Source organism: Cervus elaphus, chromosome 23 (assembly GCF_910594005.1).
Source record: "Cervus elaphus chromosome 23, mCerEla1.1, whole genome shotgun sequence".
NCBI lineage: Eukaryota > Metazoa > Chordata > Mammalia > Artiodactyla > Cervidae > Cervus > Cervus elaphus.
In genome coordinates, this window is record NC_057837.1 from 17,820,811 (window position 1) to 17,835,117 (window position 14,307).

Sequence of the window (14,307 nt, forward strand, 5' to 3'; positions counted from 1 at the left end):
TCTTTATGTCTGTGCTGGGTCGTTGCTACTGTGTGGGCTTTTCTCTAGGTGTGGTGAGCGGGGACTACTCTCTAGTTGTGGTGCACAGGTTTCTCAATGCAATGGCTTCTCTCGTTGCGGAGCTCAGGCTCTACGCTTAAGCAGTTGTGGCATGTGGGCTCAGCAATCATGGCTCCTGGGCTCTAGACGACAGGCTCAGCAGTCGTGGCACACGGGCTTAGTTATTCCATGGCATGTGGGATTTTCCCAGATCAGGGATTGAACCTGTGTCTCCTGTACTGGCAAGTGGCTTCTTTACCACTGACCCACCAGGGAAGCCCCTGGAAGCCAATTTAAGGTTTAAAATAAAACTTAAAATACTGAAAAACAGTAAAAAGTTAACTATTCTTTAATCAGCAATATCAGATAAGAAGAAAACCATGGGCACCTTCAAAGAGTATAATATACGGTGTATTTTTTCTGTAACAGGCCAAACTTTGTGCTATGTTTGAGTATATATTTGCATGTTTCTATACCTTTCTTTTTTATAACCTTTCTCTCAAAATTAAGAATTTTTTCCCTAACATAATGAACAGCATAACATGGGGAAAAAAAGAAAAGAAGCCCACCCATCAGGATTTTGTCTTTGGAGAACTCCAGCTCCTTCATAGTCACCATCTCTTTTCCATCGACAGCTGCCTTTAACGCAGCCTGGTTCACAAGGTTCTCCAACTCTGCTCCAGAAAAGCCAACAGTGCCTCGAGCTATGATTTCTGGGTCAACAGCTACATGCAGACAGAACACAACATTGAAATTTCAAAAGCAGTAATAAAAAGCTCTGCAAAAAGAACTCATTTTGCAAAAGAAAAAAGAAAATAGCAATCATGAGCTATAATTTTTAAAAAACTTGACTAAATTCTAAGAGGAAAAAGGAAAAATTGCTACTGAACAGACCATAAAAATTGTCACTGGGACAAATAACATAAGTTCTTATACTTAAATAATTTTGTGAAAAACAAAGAAAGGTAGTGTTGTCAGATAACGATTTACAGACTTTCAGTTATCACCCAATCACAAATTGAAAAAGCACATTATCATTTCACCTTGAAATAACTCTGGACACAAAAATCTACATTACAAGAGGAAACATGTTTGATTTTATGAACTGATCCTGTTATCTCTGAAAATACTGCAGTTAATAGATGCTTTTACTACTCAGGTGGGTCCATAATATTTCCATGTATTTTGTTTTATACTTTTGCTTCCCCTCTTTTGGCCCCAAAGTGATTACATCGTGAGGTACTATGCTCATAATATACAGGTACTTGTTCTATTAATTTATATTTTACATTCATCTAAAGAAACATTTATATATAGATTCATCAAATATTATCTTTCTCAATATTCAAAAGAAAACTTTCTTTCAAATAGGGATTCAAAATTATAGAATCTCTGATACACACTACTTAAGAAACAGACTTTAAGGACAAATAAAAGGAGAGAAAAAAAACATTTAAAGGAACTTGTCTTTTAAGACATCCTGAGTAAGGACCACAAACAGGGTAAACTGATACATTACCATTTCACAGAGTTAATGTTTGTATCACAGAATTAGACTTACATTGATCAAACTTTATTTTATTGAGGTACCACTTCAAGATTTCTGTCCGACCTTTCACATCTGGCCTTGGAACTGTAACCTGCATGTCAAAGCGACCAGGGCGTATTAAGGCACTACAAGGAGAATACAAAAAGAAAATATAATTAATAAACTGTTCTGAAGGTCTGGTTATAAAAACAGGACTGATATCCTAAAGAGAAGATGAAAAGGTAAGGGCAACCGACATTTATTTTGAGCATAAATATTCAGATTAGTTCCTTGAAAAACATGGTTGAAATAATAATTTCAATAACTGAAAGGCTAAACAAAGGTTCCTATAGATAAATGTGTCCATCAAGATAGTATACCACCCTTCAGAGACAAAGAGAAGCAAGTGTGTCAGTAAAGGAAGAAATAATTCTATAACAGCCTATTATAAGAGCCACACACCCATCTTACTGCTGTATTATATAAAACGTTAAACTAGACCGTTAAGCAAGAACCAACTATTAGATCAAATGAAAGTATGACTAACTTAAACAGTAAAATCAATAAAAATCTTAAACTACAGTAAATTTTACTTTTAAAAATGTGCTACCACCCACCCCCGAAAGTTCTGTGATGTTTAAGTCACAAAAAGATTCTTTTAGTAGCTTTACTGAGATACAATTCTCACGTCATAGAATTTGAAGTGGACAATCCAGTGGGTGTTAATAAATTCAGAGTTGTCTAACCATCGCCACAATAATTTGAGAGAATGCTGAGCCCCTTCCCCCACTTTCTCCAGCCAAAAGAAACCCCAAGTCTACTGGCAGTTCTTTCCCTCCTCTTTGCCCAACCTCTGGCAACTACTAAATTACTTTCCACTGCTATGCACCTGCTTATTCTGAACATTTCATATAGAAGGAATCATATAATATATAATGTTTTGTGATGGGTTTTCTTCACTTAGCACAATGTTTTTAAAGTTCATCACTGTTCTACAGTATATCACAAAAATTTTAATACTTACTTATCTAATGCCTCCGGGAAATTTGTGGCACCTATGATGATAACTCCTTCGTTGGGTTTAAAACTATTAAGGAAAAAAAGTATCTTTTCACTGAAAGTTAAAACAGCACACACACAGAAATGTTCTATGCAACTGTTTATCTTCGATCTTATTAACAGCAAAGAAAAGGGATTGTCTTTTTAATGCCCCAAATAGCAAGACATCCCTAACTGCTTTTTAAAAGGTCAGTGCACTTCAATAACACCTGTTAATAATAAATCACCAAATCATCTGTGGTTTCACAGTAATTTTTCTACTTAGGAAGAGATAACCCGACACAAGAAGCTTGAGTTCCTGATTTTTTGAAAAATTATTTTCAAGTTTACCAATTCCAATTATTTACTCTTAAACTTTCAGAATATTTTTTATGACTTTAAGAAACTTCTCTGCTTCATTCAAAGCAAGTCCACCTCTTGCTTTTTACATTATGAAAACTGATGCAAGCTTTTGATCGACAGCAACCCTCAGAACTAGTCACAAACAGTGCAGGAATGAGGATATTCTCCTTCCACATCTCCAAAGAGACAACTACTTTCAGCTAGAATCACTGCTTTTCTGTCATACTACAGTAAATGAAAGTTTCACTTTTCAATTTAAGAGTAGTTAATACATCAATTATCAATGATCCCATTAGTAAAACAATAGTCAAAATAGCTTGTCTTTACTCCTTGCACATAGGCTATTCTGTTGCCTATAAACTTAAAATTTTTCCTATCTCTGAAATGCTACTAAATATACCACCAAATTCTCAAGACAGAAGATTCAATTACCCATCCATTTCAGCCAGAAGTTGATTTATAGTCTGCCGTGAATATGGATGCATTGGAGATTCAATTCGTTTCCCACCAACAGAATCCAATTCATCAATGAATATAACACAAGGGGCATTTGCTTTTGCTTCCCCTAAAGACAGAAAAGATTCAAATAAGTTTAATAAAATCAACACCTTTAAAATAAAATTGCATAAATATTTAACAACCTGTAAGATAATTAAAAAGCCAATAAAAGACACTCATTAGGGAGCAAATACATAAAAGAAGGTCTTTCTTAACTGCTTTAAGAAGAGTAGTCTCAAATGAAAAAAAAATTATAACACTGAGTATTCCTTCTTCCTAGTCATACAAACCATATACAGTCAGATTTGAGGCAAATAATTTTTAAATATATACTGCAGAATTGGTAAATGAGGTCAAAACAAAACAAAACACACCAAAAAAACCCCCAAAACAAACAAAACCACAGGTTTTCAACAGACCCCAGCCCCATCCAGCAGCCTAGTGATTCCACAAACTCTTCTGACTAATTGGAAAGAAAAGTAATAGTTTTATTTTAGCCCACACACTAAGTTACCTGAGATTAGCATCCTACAATGGCTATTTCAGCCAACTATCAAATCAGAAACAAGAAGCAAAGAAAGAGTTTAAGAAACCCTCTTTTTCTAACATTAAGAGAAATTATTACTATATGAAAGATCCGCTAAACCTACTAAAAAGATTTCTTATACGGCTGGCTCCCACACCCACAAACATCTCATCAAATTCTGATCCAGAAGCATAATAAAAAGGAACATCAGCTTCTCCAGCAACAGCTCGGGCAAGAAGTGTCTTTCCTGTTCCTGGTGGTCCAACTAAAAGAATTCCTAAAGGAAAAGAACAATGGTTCAAATTAAAAAACAAAAACACAACCTGATAAGAACTTAAATAATTACTAATTAATAAATACACTGCCATGGTTGAAGGCACACCAATGATCAATATTTTCAAACACAGTCAAACATATTTGTCTCTATAAATGAGTCACTTCAGGACCTGCTTTGTAACTAATTTTCCTGTATTATTTCAATACTGTTTACACATTGAGATAAATGCTGGTATCTGAATATGACTTTGGATTAGATAACAGTTTTGGATCTGTGTTAAATTTCCTGACTTTAATAACTGTACTGAAATTGCATAAAGAGAATATCCTTAATTCTTAGGCAACACATGATGAGGTATATAGGCGCAAAAGAGCATGACATCTATAATTTACTTGCAAATGGTTTAAAAAATAATGTAAAGAAAACCAATTAACAACAGAACAAAATGTTAAAAAAAATTTTGAGTCTGAGTTAAAACCATGGAGGGAATTCTTTGTACTACTTTTTGTTGCAGTTTACTTAAAAGTTTGAAATAACAAACTTAAATTATCAAAGAAAAAAGATAAAACAGTATGTTCAGAATGAGCACTTGTAAAATAGCAATTAAGAATTACTAATAAACTTTCATCAGGTAAATCTGATAAAAGTTAAACTGGTGATATATTACAGTGTTTTGTCAAGTCATGGGAAAGTGAAGATACCTTACCTTTCGGAAGTTTACCTCCAAGAACAGTAAATTTTTGTGGATTTTTCAAAAACTCAACAACTTCCTGTAATTCCTGTTTAGCTTCCTCCACCTGAAGTGATACAATTTACCAAATAATTTAAAATATTAATTATCTTACCAAGACACCCTCTTTGAATATTGTAAATTTAACCTGATATTAACTTGGCTTTTTGTTACAGTTAAAGTATACAAAAAGGTCCCTTTAGAAATACTCACACAAAGGGTTTACTCTCGACCCTCAGTACCAGATACATGAAATCTCCTTACAAATCCCAACAAAACCCCTTTCCAATTGCTTCCTTTGATTAAAAAAAAAAAAAAAAACCTGTTACATTCAAAATTCTAGTTAAATGTCTCAGTGGCATTTAGTATAGAGTTGCCTAATAAGTTTCAAATCCAAAACTTTTTTGGACCTGCTTATAAGCTTCAAGGGCAAACTATATGGACCTACTATATATTAACAATAAGTAAGTCTGTGTTTAATTTGTGGCTAGTGATGAAGTCATTTTTGTTATAAGGAATTACTACTAGAATATAAACAATTTAGTTCCTAACAAATGCCAAAGGACAGTGACTAAAATTAAGCTATAATGTACTCCTTTATAAATAGTTGTGGTAAAAAAATTTTTAAAGATTTAATTCTCCAAATATAAAATCTTACAGAATTGAGATCCCTAGCCAAAAAAAAAAAAAAAAAAAAATCCAATCTGGCCAACAAAAATTGCAATCAGAATATTAGACCATCTTTAAAACTCTGATAAGGATTAAGAAAGCTATCTATTAGAAACAGTGGAAAAAAAAAAAAAAAGAAACAGTGAGCAATTTTCCTAGTCAGCATATAAGCAGAAGTCACAAATGCAAATTCCTAGTGGCAAAATGGTATCAATAAATGAGTGAAGAAGGCCAGATGTAGAATAGCACTGGTGAAAATGTGCTAAACTGGAAAGCAACAGTCCCTTTAAAGACAACCACACATGGCTCTGTCAAAGAATGCAGACCTAGTGTTCCAGAATGCAATTTTCAACAAACACCGGAAATTTTTTCGTGGGTACGACTTCAATGTAAAAATGTTGGCTACAAGTGTAAATGAAGAATACCTTTTTTATATGTATACTTTCACATATTTATTTTAAATTACCCTCATATAATAATATATTTGTAGCCAACCTACTACCTCATATCACACAACTTTTAATAACTCAGTGAGAAAACTCAAGTATTTACATTGGGCAGTGATAAAAAGAAAGTACTTGGGAAGAGGCATACAGGAAACATATTGATGGGGCCAAAGTCCCACAAGACTTACCCCTTCCCCACCTCCCACACACCCCTCAGATGTCAATCCCACGTCTAGGTTGTCATCTGTGCTTCTGCCAATGGGCTATAAATTGGAGATTCCCAGAATCCCTCCTTGGGTTTAATTTGGTAGAGTAGCTCATAGAACTCAGGAAACCAGGTTAGGTGCTATTGGCTCATTATGAAAGGATATACCCTAGAACAGTCGGAAGAAAGAGAGAGGTAGGCAAGGGATACAGGAAGGGGTACAGACCCTCCATGTCCTCTCTGAAAATGCTACTCTCCTCACGCCTCTATGTGTTCACTAACTGAAAACGCCTCCGAACCCCGACCTGTTGGGATTTTAATGGGAGTGTACTCACACAGGCATAGTCAATTACTAACTCCTTTCCAGCCCCTCCCCGCTCTCTGGAGAACAGACAGTAGAGGTGGAAGTTCCAAGATTCTAATCACAGCTTGATCTTTCTGGTGACCAGCCGCCCTCCAGGAGCCCACTCAGAGCCACCTCCTTAGAATAAAAGACACTGTGGGACTTCCTTGGCGGGCCAGTGGATAGGACTCCATGTATTCACAGCTGTGGGCCCAGGTTCAATCCCTGGTTGGGAAGCTAAGATCCCATAAGGTGCGTGCTGTGTAGTCAAGGGGACAAGGAAAGAAAGGAACAAAAGACACTGCTATCACCCAGGACATTCCAAGGGACTCAGAAGTCCTGTGTCAGGAACTGGTATCAAAGACCAAACAGTAGAACAAAAGATACTCCCAGTGCTGTTGTCCCCTGGGAAATTACAAGGGTTTTAAGAGCTCTGTGCCAAAAACTGGAGGCAGAGACCATATATGTATTTTCTATTATTTCAACCTTTCTAATAAAAAATACAATTAAAATAATGTTTGAAGAGACCAAGGTAAACTTTTTAACTTACTCCTTTAACATGTTCAAAGGTAACATTTTTCATCTGCACAGGATCTACAGCAGAATCAAGCCCCGTTGTTGTCCGGAAGCGGACTAAAGGGACAAAAAAAAAATGCTTACATATTTGATAGATTCATAAAATTCTAACTACCTTATTTTTCAGATGCAAGAAAGTCCAGAAAAATTAAATGTCCAATATCACAATGCAAGGAGTAGGAATTAGGTCTTCTGGATTTTGAGACAATGTTCAAGGAATGAATGATTCTCATGAAAATGACATCTTTGCCTTTCCAATTAAAACTAAGAATTTTCCTCTTCTTATATATAATAATAAAAATGTAAACCAATGGTTCTTAAGCTCCATTGTGTGCAATAAAGAAACACAAAAGAAAAATCATCAGAGCTCTTCCCACTCTTCCACCACCCTGCTAATACCACCTATCACTATCAATCCATACACTGGTTCCTTTTTTTGGAAAAAATACTTTTAAAAAACCAGAGACAAGAGAAGGCAGATCTGAATATAAAAAAGGCTATTCCTGGATGTTAAAACCTCATCTCAGGTTTGATAACTTTTAAAATAACTGGGGCTACATCAAGTTCTAGGAATAATTTCAGATCTAGGTCAATCAATGTTCTTAACTGTAAATCATTTTTTTTCCCTCTCAAGGTAATTACCATAAAGAAAGGGGAAAACACTGTATAAACACTGAATGACAGCTGGGAAATCAACTGGAACCACTTAAATCTGACACTATGACTTCATTTTAGACCAGCAAGCTGAGAAAACCTGGGGTCTAAAGTAATCTTCTGTGTGTTAATTTTCAATACATTGAATTTATTACTGTGCCTTTGAAATAGATGACTATTTTCACTCTGAATTGCTATCATAAAATTCTTCTGCATGTTCTTAGAATTTTATCATTGGTTAAGTATCATTTGCTAAAAATCTGGGGAATTAATCATGTCTAAAAGTAAATTTAAAATTATTACTCTAACATAATCCTTGGAACTTTAAAAAATATTAGTTATATCCTTAAAAAAGTACAACTGAATTTATACAGTGTCCGAAGGAATTTTTCTTATAATCCATAAAACAATGCAAATATAGTAAGTCCTCTGACAAGGTGGATGATACATAATCATAAGAGATTAAAATTTTTCTATCTCAATGCAAAAAACAATCTTAACGTGACCCAATCTGAGAAGTCTCAAATTTGGATTAAAGACCTAGACCCTGGAATTATAAACATAAATGTTTTCTTATCTCTAAGTCTTAGACTAAGGAAAAGAAATGAGTATATAAAAGATTTTTTTAAAAGTAAAATATAAAGTCAAATATAAAATATATTTTTAATATATAAATAAAAAATATAAAAAATAAAAGTCAAATATAAAGAGTCTCTACCAGATAAAAATGGGTTCTTTAAGAGTCCATAAATGCCAACTACCAGCAGAATAAAAACAATCAGACGAGTTCTTCTTAAAGAATCTGGAGGAGAAAGAAAAAAGCCTTAAATAAATGTTATCAGTTAGAAATGACAGCTCAATGAAATGCAAACGTGAGGTTACTGATGGTAATCACATTTCACAACACACAGTTCTGAAGCCTGCTATATTTTGCATAATCTCCATGATCGCCTTTCAGCACATGTTATCAAAAATTTCATAAAGTCTCTTGTACTTCTATTAGTGACTTAAGTTCACTTCAGACAATGAAAGTGCCAGGACATATTCTCTTTCCACACAGCTTCAGATACAAATATAAGGAAATGTAACCAATAAAAACTTGCACGATTGTTAGAAAAGTTATTATAATCACTTAGAGGCAGGATTATGATTTCCTTTCAGATATTCCTCTCCAAATATAGATGATGTCTAATCAACTTACCATTGGTTTTTTGTGTTAGCGCTTGAGCTTTCAGGAAACCCTCTGCAAAACCAGTTTTAAATGCATCTTGATGAGCTTCAGGTATGTTTTTGGTTTTCATGAGTTTATCCAAACTCTCAACATCTGATCCTCTGTCCCGCAAAAGAAACCCCTAAAAACACAAACATCAGTATCACTGACTATAGGTAATATTCCCCCCAAATATAACAACTACTCACAAAAAAATTCATTAAAATTCTACAATTTAAAATTTTTATTGTCAGTGTGAAGAATGAAGGCTCAACAATAAATAGCCAATGATTAGGAAACTAGCACTGGCCCATATACTTCTAGTGGTCAATGAATATAAATTATGTAAACCACTAACTCTACTGAGTAACAGGTCACAAGTTGACTTAGGGTTTAATAGCTTACAATAGGTCACACTCCTTTATTCCTGCTGGAAGAAAAACCTCACTCACTTATTAAATGTTTACTTAGCACATTTCATATATTAATACTTGACCGTGTGTAAGTTCTAAAGATGTAAATACCAATGATCAGAATGTTTTCAGTCTACTGGGAAGAGATACACAAATAACTAAGTTTTTGAAGTTATTTTGATATTACATTAGAGGAACTAGGATAACTAAGTTTTTGAAGTTATTTTGATATTACATTAGAGGAACTAGGTATGGTGGTAAAACAAACGCTGTCTAAGAAGTCAGGAAAAATCTTACATAGGATGGGATAAAACTAAACCACAGAAACACAGGGCATAAACAATTTGACAGAGCCATGAAACAACAGCCTCAGCAAACTTGTTTGACAGGACTTTAAAACACCAAGAGGCGAGGATACAGGGAGACAGGAGGTGGTACACTGAAAGATGAGAACAGAAAAATGTTAGGCAGAATGTCAAGTGATGAAATGCCTTATGTACCATGGAGAAATCTGACAATAAAGCAGAGGAATACAACCATTACACTATTACACTTTAGACAGTCTAGTGGATGGCAGTCTGGAGACTGGGCTAAAGCTAGCAAAAATGAAGGCAGGGAGACTAAATAATCATCATCTGTCTATACATTGGACCTGGGGATGAAGGCGGACTTGAGAAATATTTAAGAGGCTGAATCAACAGGATTTTAGTAACTATGGTTGCACGAAGTGAGAGAAGATGGACAAATCATAGTTAACCACAATGTTTCTAGCCTGGATGGATGCTATTTATTAACATAAGAATACATAAGCAGGTGTAGACTGACAGAGAGAAAAACAAAGGAAGATGTCTAACAGGCTAGTGGAAAGATAAGCTTGGAATGCAGAAATGTTGTAGATATAATGATTGCATAAAATATTAATCCATTATCCTAAATGAAAAGATGAAAGAAAATCAACTAGCCAAAAATATACATCAGATATTGAACATTCTTTCTGAAAAGTACTGCTTTTTCAAAACAACAAAAAAGGTCTAATTACCTTCACAAATGACGGTGCTGTGTGCTGCGTTTCTGCTAATCTTTCAGAGGTGGACTGCAGACGCCGTGTCCTTGATTTCAAAGTTTTAAAACCCCGAGACTGTATGAAAACTGAATGAAATGGTATCACATTCAGTTTTCATTTTAAATTTTCACAATGAAAATGTCTACTGAGAACCAAAACTTTGACACTAGTTATTTCCAAATATTCTGCAGATTCTACTGTGAGCTACAAATGAATGTTTCTAATCATTAATATCACTAAGAAAGACAAATCAGAATATATTAAACAAATCTAGTTTTTTCAAAATAAATATAATTGTTGCTTCGTACCTGGCCAGTACTGAAGATCTGAACAAATTCTTTTCAGAGTTCTTGAATGTTGTCTGTACAAGCAAGAGGAACGTAAAGTACTAAACAGATCTAAGCAACCTGGAAAGAAATTGTAAAAAGTAAACTTTCTAATTGTCAAACAATCAAATCATGAAATACAACAAAAGATTTTACCAAATATTAGAAAAACCAAAACAAGTTATTTCCAACAGACAGTTTCAAAACTAGTCAACAATGTGATGAAACATTGGAAACCACAAGTATGTTAATAAGTAACATGAAAGTGTACGTGGCTCAGTCATGTCCGATTCTCTGCGACTCCATAAACTGCAGCCCTCCAGGCTCCTCCGTCCATGGGATTCTCTAGGCAAGAATACTGGAGTGGGTTGCCATTCCCTTCTCCAGCGGATCTTCCTGACCCAGGGATCAAACCCACACTGCAAGTGGATTCTTTACCATCTGAGCCACCAGGGAAACCCCCTAACCTTGTTATCTATTAAATTATCAACAGTACTAAAATGGCTTACTTTCATTGAAACATAAAATACATTAACTTACCATATTTATTTTCAAAGAAGGACTGTGCAGATACATGAGACGTATGCCAATGGGAAGAAACATTATTGTCTTTACAAAATCCAGGAAGTAGACTGTCTACCAGTTGATCAATCTGTCCAATTTTTAATTCAGATAATCCAAGGTCCCTTAAGTTAAGTACAGGCTGTAAAAGATTGAGTCAACCATGTAAGCATTATTAGCTTTTAACTTTTTATTGACATATAGTTGATTTACAATGTTTCAGTTGTTGTTTAGTCACTAAGTCATGTCCCACTCTTTTGTGACCCCATCAACTGTAGCCTACTAGGTTCCTCTGTCCATGGGACTTTCCAGGCAAGAATACTGGAGTGGGTTGCCATTTCCTTCTCCAGGGAACCTTTCCTACCCAGGGATCGAACCCACGTCTTTTCAGTTATATACATATACACATGTGTTATATATATACACATATACACACACATATGTGGAGTGTGTGTGCTCAGTTGTGTCTGACTGTCTGTCACCCCATGGGCTGTAGCCCACTAGGCTCCACTGTCCATGGGACTTCCCAGGCAAGAATACTAGAGTGGGTTGACATTTCCTTCTCTGGGGCGCTTCGTGACACAGAGATCGAACTTGCATCAGCCGAATCTCCTCCTTTGGCAGGGGGAGTCCTTACCACTAGCACCACCTGGGAAGCCATATATATATATATATATATATGTAATTTTCTACGATAAGTTACTACAAAACATTATATAGTAGGTGCTTGTTGTTTAGCTCAGGTAAGCATTATCACATCAGTTATTTAACTTAAAGAGTACTTATTAACTAAACTGATGTGAATTTTTAAAATCTAACAAACATATTGATTCGCTTTTCCTTCAAATATTTAAAAAATAAATTGGTATGCATATTTTTCTAGTTCTAGCTTTACTGAGATCAACCATGTGAGATTTGACAAAGCTTTTTGAAAAACCATACTCCCAATAGTATTAGCAGTCCACAGAGCTTTAATGACCATAAACAAAAGCCCATTCAATAACCAATTGCTGAGATTCTTATTCGAACCCAAAGGTTCTATAAATTACCCATATCTAACTCCCAGTAAGGAGAGAAACTGAACAAAGCAAAAGATGTGTGAAAACCAGTCAAGAGAATACATTCCCCTTAAAACAGTTCTGAAATAACTAGAGATTAAACAGGAGTGAGCTGTTTTCTTGTTCAAATGAGCAGACAGGGAGCCACTGAGAACAAGTAACAATTTAAAGTCCCAACAGCTAAAACTTCAAGTAAGGGAAGTAAAACTAAACAAACCAAGTAAAACATCAACTTTTTATGACTGATGTAGTCAGATCCCTGGATGTTCAGGTGCTAGTCAATTATAAGCTTTGTAACAAGTCCTTCACATTCTTAGAATTCCTTTCCTCATTAGAAAAATGGTTATAAAATATATCCTACTTATTTCACAACAGGATAGTGTGGCTCAATGGATGAGATCATGCCTTGCCCATCTACATAGCCTAATATATACAATGAGACAGTTAAAGTCAGGATGAAATAAAATATTTAATAAGAGCTTTTTAAGGTAATAAAAACTGTACAATATAAGGCACATTATTATAAAGGAACCAGAAGGACTACAGTATTTAAAAGCTACAAAGATATTTTATCTTCTAAAATGGGGAAACCAAAAAGTCTATTTATAATACAAAAAGAAATGCAGATTTTTAACTAAGAAGATTATTCACCTTACTTATTGGGTATCAGGTCCTAGGAACACAAAGAGAAATAAAGTACATATGAGTATGATAATTACCATACTACATGGTAACTGCTCTTATAGACGTATTTTTTTTTAAGTGGTAACAGAAAAAAAATTTAAAAAAATAAAAAATAAAAGTGGTAACAGAACACAGAACAACCAACTTCTTAAGTCCGATAAGGTTTCCCAGAATTAACACTTAATTCACAAATGATGGGGAAACCTCGGGGAAGAGGACAAACAAAAAGTCATCAAAGGGCCTAGAATGTTTGACATGCAGTCAAGTTCAGTGACTTAAGAAAGCACTAGAAAGATGGGCTATGGCCAAATTGTGAGGAGCTGTGTTTGCATTTAATTCTATACCTAGTATCATTAGTTTCGTTTCAGAGGAAGAAAACAGAAGATAAAGATGATAAGCTGGAGGAAAGAAGGCTGATACAACAAGAGAAAAAAGGCATGAACCTGAACTGAGCCCTAAGAGGGATGCAAATACTAAGTGGCAGAAAACAGACATTTGAAGAAACCAGTGAAGTACAGGACTGTGAGGGAGAGGGCTTCTGGAAGGATGTGCTGGTTATCCATCTGTTGTCTCTCAGCTCCTCTTCATCCTTTCTCTGGCTCCACAGTGATGTATCTGGGTCCCTTTAAATAGTCTTCCTTTGTTGGCTAAAACATTACGCTGTCAGTAGAGGGCACTGGAGAGACTTCGTAGGAGGAGCTTCTGTTCCTGGTTCAGGCCAGGTATTATGTTCACTCAACAGGTTCCTGGGTGCAACACCCATGGTTTCTCCAGTATCTGGCTCCTGCAGCTTCTCTGAAGCCTGGCTCCTGTGTGCACAGCTGCCAACAATACTTGGCAGCTTTCCCACGAACAGCTTCTCCTGGTACCCAGGTGGCAGATTTCCATCAGGTTCAGCTTGCACAGCACCAGCGACTTCTATGCCATTTAGTGAGCCAAGGCCATACCCTCTCCAACAACCTCAGAATCTCAGCCCAAAGGTGGAGAACTCTTCGTGGGTAGCTCAATTCTGGGAGTATTAGCTGCTCCTTGAATCTGCAAGTCCTATATATTTCGAGTTCTCTTTACTTATTACTAGCCAATTCCTAGTTATGCCAATC

General features: G+C 35.4%; 1 protein-coding gene and 1 pseudogene across 3 annotated transcripts in view; one reads left to right on the top strand and one right to left on the bottom strand.

The window, feature by feature from the left end:
• Positions 1-14,307, top strand: part of LOC122681644 — a 34,613-nt pseudogene that overhangs the window by 14,378 nt on the left and 5,928 nt on the right.
• YME1L1 (YME1 like 1 ATPase) overlaps positions 1-14,307 on the bottom strand; it is a 28,979-nt gene that overhangs the window by 4,272 nt on the left and 10,400 nt on the right. For all 3 annotated transcript variants that reach the window (XM_043883924.1, XM_043883925.1, XM_043883923.1), the window contains exons 4-15: positions 11,445-11,607; positions 10,887-10,985; positions 10,555-10,664; positions 9,094-9,244; positions 8,611-8,694; positions 7,213-7,295; positions 4,976-5,066; positions 4,117-4,269; positions 3,401-3,533; positions 2,592-2,654; positions 1,601-1,713; positions 609-764 (exon numbers count right to left, since the gene is read on the bottom strand). In XM_043883924.1, coding sequence (XP_043739859.1) covers positions 609-764; positions 1,601-1,713; positions 2,592-2,654; positions 3,401-3,533; positions 4,117-4,269; positions 4,976-5,066; positions 7,213-7,295; positions 8,611-8,694; positions 9,094-9,244; positions 10,555-10,664; positions 10,887-10,985; positions 11,445-11,607 — 1,399 coding nt within the window. The remainder of the gene's footprint in view (positions 1-608; positions 765-1,600; positions 1,714-2,591; positions 2,655-3,400; positions 3,534-4,116; positions 4,270-4,975; positions 5,067-7,212; positions 7,296-8,610; positions 8,695-9,093; positions 9,245-10,554; positions 10,665-10,886; positions 10,986-11,444; positions 11,608-14,307) is intronic.